Source organism: Ovis canadensis, chromosome 9, assembly GCF_042477335.2.
Source record: "Ovis canadensis isolate MfBH-ARS-UI-01 breed Bighorn chromosome 9, ARS-UI_OviCan_v2, whole genome shotgun sequence".
In the NCBI taxonomy this organism is placed as follows: domain Eukaryota; kingdom Metazoa; phylum Chordata; class Mammalia; order Artiodactyla; family Bovidae; genus Ovis; species Ovis canadensis.
Window position 1 is genome coordinate 38,276,739 of NC_091253.1, and position 11,211 is coordinate 38,287,949.

Consider the following 11,211-nt stretch of genomic DNA (forward strand, 5'->3'; position numbering starts at 1 on the left):
AAGACTGAAGGAAAGAGAAGGAGACGACAGAGGCTAAAATAGTTGGATGGCATCACCAGCTTGATGGACATGAGTTTGAATAGGCTCTGGGAGTTGGTGATGGACAGGGAAGCCTGGCATGCTGCAGTCCATGGGGTCACAAAGAGTTAAGACATGATGAGCAACTGAACTGAACAAACTGTTAATAATGATGTGCTACTTTATTAGCCTACTCAGCTTACTATATACACTCTGAGTTTTGCCCTTTCATGTTCATGGTGTAAACAAAACCAAAAGGACTGCTCCATTTTACTGGCTTGAGGGGACACCCATGTCTCTGAGATAATACTTCAAAGATAATCCAAAGACCCATGGTGGTCTCGAGCCACTTTATGAAGGTAACAACAGCTAACACTGAGTGATTACTAGGTATCAGCAATGCTAAGAAGGAAATGGCAACCCACTCCAGTATTCTTGGCTGGGAAATATGGACAGAGAGCCTGGCTGGCTACAGTCCAGGGGGTCACAAGAGTTGGACATGACTTAGCAACTAAACCACCACCAAGTGTATTACATCCATTATCTCAGATCCTCATAACAAACCCATGAACTAAATGTTCTTAATATCTTTATTTTAGAAATCAAGAAACAATCAATCCAAGAAATGATTAAACATTTCCATGATCAGAGTCTATGCCTGGCAGAATTATGAGGAAATAAGGGTGATCAAGGGAGGAAAACATCATGTCCTTAACATTTATGATATGCCAGGTACCTCACCTCATTCACTGCTTACCATATCTTCCAAGATAAAGATAGTACAAAGATAGTAAGTAACTGAAACATGAAGTTGAAACAAGCTTTAAACCTCTCCTAGACAGTCTGAATCAGAAGCCCAAGGTCTTATAGGATTCTGAATGATTGCCACATTTTAGGGTTCTTAGGGTTAGCATGATGACAGACCCAGCCTCCCAAGGCAGTAACTTTCATTTCCAAGCCAGCCCAGCTTCTGTGGACTGGATAAGCAATGGTGTTAAAGGGACCTGGGGGCATGCTGAGCACGTACAGCCTAACTCAGTAGACTTTGTCCATTGGTAAAGGTTTGGTTGAAATTTACCCCTCAACCAAAACCAATCAATAAACACTTCATATGCCAGGTTGTGTGTCAGGTTTTAGGATTACAAAAATGAAATCCATTCTCTGATTCAAGGAATTCAGTCTAGTAGGAACACGTATCCTGGAAGGACATACTCTAGGACATAAGCATAAAACATAAAAGCACATGACAACTACTCAGTAATAAGCACTACTACATGCAAAACACGTATTGTGTCAAACTTCACCAAGCTTGTATTTTCAGAGCAAATCTAACCCACTTTGATCTATAGTTTTCTCAAGGTCATCAGACTATCCAGTTATTAAATCTGATGATGAAGGGGTCAACATGATAAGCATAAAGAACTGCCAAGGAGAAAGGAGTTATCCGAAAGGCTGTACATTTTCCTAATATTAGTCTATCGTTATCTCTACTTCCCACTGCTATATGACCTCTGATAAACACATATTAGGTATCTGGTAAATTTTTGTTGAACAAATGATTATGCTGCTTGAAAGGAATTATGCAAACTCAAATACAGAATAAAAAGCAATGAGTTTGTCATTACAGTGGTTACTGGCAAAGGTGGGGACTAATGTATAGGAGCAATTGTCACATAGACTATAATCCTCCCTTTCTCATCATCAGTAAGGAAACTTCTACAGCACCAAGAAGACCATCTGGTAGATTAAACTTGACTGGCTTAGAACAATGAAAGCAAACTTTTATCTCAGGTACTATAACAGAGATTTACACTTGCATACTTCTGGTAGGCTATAAAGCAACTGGGGAGTGAGTTCCTTGCTACATCTGTGAATATAAGATATCTGTGAATATATGAACTTCCCCATTCCACTGTAGGGCTAAAATATCTAAGCCCCTACTTTGAGTAGGAAAAAATGAATACAGGAAGGAGTCTTCACTTTAATTAAAAAGAAACTATGAAACACATCACTTGTTAATAAGAATGCTTTATTTATTCAGGTGCTGAATCCTTTGTGCCGGCAAGAAAAACAGAGAATACAGAGAACATTTACTTTTGGGGGAGCTAAACAAAGAACCTATTTGCTGACTCATTAAAGTGAGGCAAAGGCATCAAATAGGATTACATCTGACTACATTAAATTCGCCTTTTTTAAGTGACAAATATCTCTTCGGTTTTCTGAATTTTCAACTCAAAGAGAGTCTTGCCAAATTACTTTACTAATGAAGCCCATCCAAATCCATCTGAAATGTGAACATATATGCTTCTACGGGTATCAGGGTTTGTGAAGCAGGTTTTGTATAATTGTGGGCAGTCGTAAAACAGTGTGGGACAGTAATAGGACACAGGTCACACAGTTGTTAATCTTCAGATACAAATTAACTAAAACTGAACTTGCTCTTTTGTTCTTTCTTGACTTAAACTGAGTCCTTTGTTTCATGAACAACAACAAAATTCAATAAGCCAAATCAAATCAAAGTGCTTTTGACAGTCTGCAGACTTAAAACACATTAGACTTGTGCTTTTATAATACTTTATTCCTTGGGGTTCCTGAGGCTGACCATAAAGAATCCACAAGTAGGAAAGTTTGGGACTGTACTGTTGTTTCTGAAAATCTATGGAGGATATTTTTCAATTTGTTTCAATTAATAATAACTAACTACCATTTATTTAGACCCATATTTTAAGCACTGTGCTAGCTGCTTTGCAAACATTCATTTAACCCTTACCAAAACCGTGCAATGTAGACATTCTATTTTACAGATGACGAACCAAGTTCAGTGGTTACTTGCCACACATAATGGGCTCCATGATTGTGAACCACCCCAACAGCTACTTCTTTGCAACTGATCATTAATCAGACTCTCATCAAACATCAAACTCTCAGTTGACTGCGATAAAGAATACTGTATGTATACCTATGGCTGATTCATGTTGAGGTTTGACAGAAAATAACAAAATTCTGTAAAGCAATTATCCTTCATTTAAAAAATAAATTCAGAAAGAAAAAGAATACTGTAAACACTTATCCTCAGATACCACAGTTTAAGACAATTGGGGTAACACTGCCTAACATATAAAGGTAACAGGATGCTTGACTAAGAGTCACACTAAAGCCAAAGATGCCCAGAAGGTTTTCTCCCTTTCTGAAAGCAGAAAATCACCCCCAAAGACTTCTTGAATACCATTAACTATCAGCTTTGATTCATTTTTAAATCCCCAAACAATATAAACAGATACAACTGCCTTGCCAGTACCAGGCGCATCACAGTCACAAAAGAAAATCCCCATGGGCTTCAGCTACCCACCAGCCACAGAGAGCCCTCTGCCCCCACTGTGATTGGCCCCTTCTGGCTCCACATTCCTAATATACCTCTCTACTTATTCTTCAAAAAATATATTTTTGACTCACAAAAAAAAAAAAAAAAAAAAGATGAAATCCTGGGCAAGTCCTGACCTTCCTACACATCTACCTTTTTACAGTAGCAGGAAAAAATGGAAGTGGGGACAGAGGAAATATCTTAATCCTTTACAACACACCATTCCCACTGGACAAATGAACAGGGAGAATAGTGTCTTGGTTACCAGATCCACATACCATGAATGTCAAGAGGCAAAAGAAAACTGCCGAGTCTGGAACTTAGGAATCTGGGGCTCCAGTGGCAAACTGTCCCTGGACACTGGCTCAGACTCAGTGAGTTAATTAATAGAAAAAGAACCCAGTGTCTTTGATCTGATGAAGAATTATATAATAGGAAAACTGAGGTAAAAGGACCACTTGACAGAAAAATTCAAAACATAATTATAAATCCTACCTCTTAATCTGACTTTGGCCAAGACAATGGGATCATATCTCTAGATAACTGAGATGGTTGAATCTAAAACATACAATCATCAAAATAGTGAACCTTTAGACCTAGTGCCTTCCAAACTCTATCTACTCCTAGACTATATTGGAATTCCTCTTGGAGAACAGAATCTCCAGAGCACATTTCCTACAGTCTTGTAAGAACTGTCAGGAATGATGATCTCGAAAGGACTTTTTGTGATATTTAAAACAGCAGCCCCCAGTGGCTACTGAGCATTCAGCAAGGGGTTTACGTGACTAAAGAACTCAATTTTAAATTTCATCGTAATCAATTTAAACTTAACTATCCACATGTGGCTATTGGCTGTTGCACCAAACAATGCAGTTCTAAAAGTTAATTTTCAGCAAATAATATATTTGAAAAAAATTAGTCTTAAGACTCAACAAAACAGCCAGGAAATCACATTATCTGTTCAAAAAAAAATCTCACTCTGGGCAAACCCGTAGGACAGCAATGATCTGTCACACAGTCAGGCAACAGGAAATAAGATTCAATGACAATCTCATCTTTAGTCTCCCAGGATTTCTCTCCATGTTTTCCTTTGAAACTGTTACTGTCTTACCTTAAATAAAAAGTATTCTTATTTCTCTCCATCACTGGCAGTATCTCTCTCTGGGCAAATCTGGTGACCTGATAATCTGGGTCTTCCCAAACTTTAAGCTGGGAAGTTGATTTTTCCCACATGTTTTGGCAAACAAACCAAATAAATTTTGCAACAGTGTGATCTGAGAACATCTTAATTGTAATTTTTGATAAGAAAAGAAAAAGAAACAGATTTAGGACTCAGGAGGGAGATGAACTTGGGATCGTAAATGAAGGGATGAGTGCTATTTCCCCAGAATAGTTTTTCCAAGTCCATTCATGAGGAAAATCTTCCATTTCAGGAGACTCAAAAGATTTTCCTACATGCATTTTCCGATGCTGACTGAGGTAGGCACTTCGGCTGAAGCATTTCTCACAGTCAGTACATTTGTAAGGTTTTTCTCCCATGTGGGTCCTCCGGTGCCTGATAAGGTTAAAGCTCTGACTGAAGCACTCACCACAGTCAGGACATTTATAAGGTTTCTCTCCCGTGTGTGTCCTTTGGTGAATCACCAGGGTGGAACTCTGACTAAAAGTTTTCCAACACTCAGAACATCTGTAAGGTTTTTCTCCTGTATGTGTTCTCTGATGTCTTATGAGATGAGAGCTGAGGCCAAAACTCTTTCCACATTCACAACATTTATATGGCTTCTCTCCTGGCTGGATTCTGCATTCTTCTATTAGGCTATAGTTCTGACTCAAACTTTCTTCATATTCAGAACTTTGATAGGTTTTGTCATCTGTGTGCATTTTCTGATGTGTAACCAGGTTTGAACTTCGACTGAAATTCTTCCCACATTCTATACACTGATAGGGTTTTTCTCCTGTATGTATTCTCTGATGCTTGATTAGAGTAGAATTACAACCAAAGCTTTTTCCACATTCAGGACATTTATAGGGCTTCTCACCAGTGTGTGTCCGCTGGTGACGAATCAGACTAGAGCTCTGACTAAAACTCTTCCCACAGTTGGGGCACTTATAAGGTTTTTCTCCAGTGTGGGTCCTCTGATGTTCTACAAGCACATAACTATGGCTGAAGCATTTCCCACAAACCGGACATTCATATGGTTTTTCACCTGTATGTGATCGGTGATGCTGAATAAGGTGAGAGCTGCTGCTGAAGCTCTTCACACACTCGGGACATTTATAGGGTTTCTCTCCCGTGTGAGTTCTTTCATGGATAATAAGATGGGAAGTGTTGCTGAAGCTTTTCCCACATTCACCACATTGGTAGGGCTTCTCGCCTGTGTGTATTCTCAGGTGCTGAATCAAGTGAGAGCTGTTACTGAAGCACTTCTCACACTCAGAACATCTGTAAGGTTTTTCTCCTGAGTGGGTCCTCTGGTGAGTTCGAAGATGAGAACTATTACTGAAGCTTTTCCAACATTCAGAACATTTGTAGGGTTTGTCCCCAAAGGATGGGTTCTGTTGGCCAGTCGGCCCAGTATGTTCTCCTGGACTCCATCCCCAGTGACTGGGTTGTTCCTCCTCTTTTTCTGTACAATTTCCCTGATTCTCCAAGTTGCTATCATTCTCAGAGGAATCATCACATTCAGTTTTACCTCCTTGGGACCCTGTCAACAGTATTTCTTTTGTGTCTTCATCCTTACAGTTTTCTGGGCCATCACTTCTAGACCATTTTGAGGCTCTCTCTTTATCTGCCTTGGAGTTACTGCACTGAACAGTTTTCAAATTATTCTTACTTTCATCTCCTGCAGGAATAAACAAATACTCTAAACATTCCCTAGTCTCTGCCAGGGGCAAGAAATTCTGAATTACAGTGGAAGAGAGGGAATAACAAACTCAAACCTAGTAAAATGTTTTAGATTTTAAAAGTGTTTCCAGAAGAATATTAAACAATTATTAGTTGGGGGGAAAAAAAGTATTTACAGCTAGTTTTACTTCTTTTACTCAATGTGTTCATCAGAAGCAGGTGAGTTTTTTGTATTTATAACAACAGTAATGAAGTGTCTGGTCAGTTCTCATCAATTGCCATGGCAGATATCAAATTATTAATAAAAATAAGTTCACTGAATTTTATTCTAGAAGACTTTAAAAGGTAAGAGAGAAAGAACACTATCTGAGGTAAAAGCTGGACAAAAATATTAGTTAAAATCTGGGCAAACAAAGAAATAGCAACAATACCCACTACTTATTAAGAATGGTAGTTTTGCATATGGTGTATCAGTATCTTAAAAAATATGTGAGACAGATATTATCATTCACTTTTCTTAAAGATGAGAAAACTGAAGCTAAAAGAGTTCTAATAGCTTGTGACAGACCAGGGAAATCAAATTAAAGTCTGTCTCATTCTAATGCCCTGATTTTTCTATACATTCTACAGCATGTCTTAAATTCCTAAAGGATTCAGATCTTCTTGATCTCTCACCTGTAATAGTGCTTTTCAAACTCTCCTTTGTGAAGCCATTAGAATCTGAGACCAATAGTTTTTGCTCTTGTTCCATCACAATGATCAGTCAGATTAGGGATCAGAAATCCTGTAGAAGGAAGCAAGTTATGTTTAAAGGCATTTGTTAACATTTCTCCTTTCTTCCTTCCAACCACTGCAACACAACAACTGTTAAGCACTTAATGTTCTGCGGACCATACTGAACACAAGAAACATGGGCTTTTGAAATCCTTTCAGAAAATCTAACCTCAGATTCAAGTTATTTAGGATTAAGCATTAACTCAATTTACCTTTCCCAGGGAAATAATTTAAAAATTAAACCTTTGCAATAAAGTCAGAGGATCAAGGTTTAAAAATAGAATAAATATTAATACTGTCCACTTGGAACTCAGAAACACTTTTGGTTGAAAAACTGAAGTAGTTTTTTGGAAAAGGCATCAATAGTAAGACTTCAGGAATCAATATGCAGGTATAAGAAGCAGCTTAAGAGAAACTGTTTAGTTTACAAAGAATAAGTGGGTCCTTGTCAGAAGGATGAAACCTTTGAAGTTAATTTAAAACAAAAGTTAGGATTTACTTGACTAGTAACAATAAATTCAGACAAAGTAGAGCTAAAATAATTACAGCCAATAATCTCTAAATATAAAAGGGAGGCTAACAAGGGACCTCTTCCTTGTCTCTTACTCTCTATCATAATCACAATATCCCTTTCAGCCTAAGCTTTATCTTCTGGACCCAATTACAACCCCTGACCTGCTTGAGGGACTGGAAGGCAATTATATATGCACTTGGCATCCACTTCAGGATATAAAAAAATAGCACAATTCAAGAAAAATGGGAGCTTAAAAGAAGGCACACACATAGAAAATAAAAGACATACTTTTCAATCTATTACTATTATGTGTCATGCAGTGAACCAGATACCTTACACATAACATTTCTCATGTAATTCTTACAAGAGCTCCCTGAGGTGTATAAAAATATTGCTGTTGTTATTTAGCTCCTAAGTCATGTCCAACTCTTTTGCAACCCCATGGACTGTAGCCCACCAGGCTCCTCTGCCCATGGGATTTCCCAAGCAAGAATACTGGAGTGGGTTGCCATTTCCTTCTATAGGGGATCTTTCCCAACCCAGGGATAGAACCTGCATCTCCTCCATTAGCAAGCGGATTCTTTACCACTGAGCCCTCAGGAAAGCCTTGTATAAACAGGTACCAGCATGTTATAGGTGAACAAAACAGACATTAAGAAACTTTCCCAAGGTCACACAACCAGAACTTGGTAGAGCAGGATTCAGTCCCAAATTTGTTGGACACTGAATTTAATACTCTTGTCTATTATAGTAAACAAGTAGAGAAGAAAGCAGAAACTGGGCATAATTCCAACCAGCAAATGATCAGGACTTTTATTTTGTAATATATTGACTTCCATCAACAGCACCTCCCCTACTGCCTGCACCATAAGCCTTTGTGGGATCTTAGTTCTCCAAATAGGGATTGAACCCCAGGCCCTGCAATGAGAGTGCCAAGCCTTAATCACTGGTCTGCCAGGGAATTTCTATATTGACTGCATTTTTAGAAAACCAATTTATATCCCTAGACCTTATATCAAAAGAAACTGACATTCTCTAAAGCACCTTCAATATACATGAAACTTGTATAAATTACAAGCATGTCCAATGTTTGTGTAGGGAAAAAAACATACACCTGAACGAAAAAAAAATTGTTCAAATGGAATATGTTTTACCATCTGAGTTACATACTTCTGTCACAGTCCTTACAAAAAAAGCATTAGTCTACGTAAGATACCCGTGCTACCATTTTCCCTGCTAAGAAACTTATTAATTTTGGTAACAGAGGAGCCCTCAGGAACACTGGCTCAGCACAACAGTAGCAAACTTAAGGCCACAGTTGGTATTAAAAGGCTGTCCCTAAGATGTCAAGCCACAAAGGCTGTTTTTACTGCCTAGAGCAAAAAGGTAATTAGGAACGGGGCAGTGCTTCGGCTTAAAGACTCCCAAAGAAAACGCACTGCCTGAAGCTTAGCTTTAAAAAGCGCCGGCTGGGAGCACAGGTCGGGTACACTGCGGTGAGTTCCAGGGGAACAGATCGTCTGCAGTCGACACGGTCCTTCCAGGGACGTCGCGGGGGAAGGAGGCGCGGTGGCCCGAGCTGCTGGAGATGCTGGGCCTTCGCCCTTCACAGCAGCGGCAGTCCTTTGCAGGATGAACATTGCAGCCTGGGCGACGCAGCTTCCGCTCCTCCTACCCGAAACCCTCGGCTCCGTCCCCCTCCCCAAGAAGGAACTCACTGTTCTGGGGGCTACATACAAGGCGCCCCGCATCCCCAGCAGGCCCGGGACTAGGAGTCCATTCTACTTCTGACTCCTCCAACCTAGGACCCTAACCTCTCAAACCCGGAAGTCAGAAACAGGAAGTTCCCCCTTCTCCCACAGTGAGCTTGATGGAGCCTCTCTAGAAAACAGTGATGGCTGGCTCTCGTTGATCTTAACCCTTAGGGTCCCGGACAAGAAGGGCTGTGCCGGTGGTATTCCTCTTCCTTGTGGACACGTTTGCCGACTTTGATTCGCATCCCTCACATTTATCAGGTACCTTATAATAGGGGACCGGTTGGAGCTGATACTTCTCCTTGCCATCGGGGCATCATCAGATTTCTCATCATCACTGGAATTAAAATAAAGCGAGTATTTGTTAAGCGCCGACTCTGTTCCCACCGCTGTGAACTGGGAGGTATATTTAGCCATCTGTGAAACAGGGAGCGAAGGCATCCATCCACATATAAAGCAACTAGTTTACGTTGTTATGTTTTATATGTTTTATAGAGGCAACGTTATGAATAATATTTGGTGAAACAAACTCTCCTCTTTCATTACAGAGAAACTAGAAATCAATCCCTTCATTTCCCCCACATCAATCTAAGCCTTCACGGCAACCATCTCTTCCTTCCCTCCAATTACAACAGCGGATTGGTCCTTCGCATTTTAAAGGAGCCCTCCACTGCCGGTCACTTTCCTTCCTACCTTCATGGGATCCGTACACTATCAACTAAACTCCTAACTCTCCCAACCACCATCCCCAAATAGTCCTTCAGTTTCTTTCTTATTTTTAAACGCATGACGTTTCCATTTTATCATTCCCCACTCATGTTTTAACTCATTTCTCCTGTAGTAAAGAAAACAATAAATCACTAAGATCATCAATGACCTCTGCGTTCTTAGCACATTAGTATTTTTTGGTTCCCAAGTCCTCTTTCAGGAGTTTTGACACTGTTTTCTTCTAGAAACACTCTTTTGAGGGGACACTGCACTCTCCTCACTGTCCTCCAACAACTCCAGTCAGTCCTGTCAAGCCTGTGTGTGCGCATGTGCTCAGTCATGTCTGACTGCAACCCATGGATGGTAGCCCACCAGGCTCCTCTCTCCATGGGACTTCCCAGGCAAGGATACTGAAGTGGGTCGCCATTTCCTTCTCCAGGGTACCTTCCCAACCCAGGAACTGAACCCATGTCTCCCAAGTCTCTTTCATTGGTAGGTGGATTCTTCACCACTGAGCCACCGGGGAAACCCCTCACTTCCAGGACCCAGGGACAAAGACCAGCCAAATTCTTGTTATACAACAGGAACCAATCCAGTCCTTCTTCCCTGCATCCTTCCAGTTGCCTCAGATGGTGAAAAGTGCCCCACCACTGCTGATTCTCTGCCACTATCAACACCACCACCACCACCACCACCACAACCACCAAGAGGAAGAAACTCCTCTCTGCTCTTTTCCACAGCCCAGGAATACTCATGTGTCTGAGAGATAAACTTGGTACTTGCTATGGTGCGAATTGTGCCCCTCACCCCAATTCATATGCTAAAACACTTAAACACCCAATGTGATGGTATTAGGAGGTGGGGCCTTTGGGAAGTAATTGGGTCTAGACGAGGTCATGAGAATGGGACCCTCATGATGGGATTAATGCCTTTATTAGAAAAGGCACCAAAGATTGATATTCCCCTCTCCCCTCATCACACATCCTCTCTCTCCATACCATGTGTGGGCACATATTGGCACCCTGATCTCAGACTTTCGACTTTCAGAACCATAAAGAAGTAAATTTCTGTTGTTTAAGCCACCCAGGATATATGGTATTTTGTTGATCTGATTACATGAGCAGAGCAGCTCATACTAAATTGTCCATTGTCAGGTTTTATCCTTTGCAGGGATATTTAAACCAGAAGGTGGTTTAAAAGATGGAATCCCTGATTTGCAAATGGGGCAAGGCCATGT

General features: G+C 40.4%; 1 protein-coding gene across 2 annotated transcripts; it reads right to left on the bottom strand.

The window, feature by feature from the left end:
- Positions 1-2,030: 2,030 nt before the first annotated feature.
- Positions 2,031-9,352, bottom strand: ZNF572 (zinc finger protein 572). 2 transcript variants are annotated; one of them, XM_069599900.1, is made up of 3 exons: positions 8,952-9,352; positions 6,900-7,008; positions 2,031-6,222 (listed from the first exon to the last, which is right to left on the bottom strand). In XM_069599900.1, the coding sequence occupies exons 2-3, from the start codon at positions 6,973-6,975 to the stop codon at positions 4,712-4,714; spliced, it is 1,587 nt and encodes a 528-aa protein (XP_069456001.1). In that variant the 5' UTR covers positions 6,976-7,008; positions 8,952-9,352; the 3' UTR covers positions 2,031-4,711. The 2 variants fall into 2 exon arrangements, with proteins under 2 accessions (XP_069456001.1, XP_069456002.1); XM_069599901.1 differs by having other exon boundaries at positions 9,231-9,344.
- Between the last annotated feature and the right edge of the window lie 1,859 nt (positions 9,353-11,211).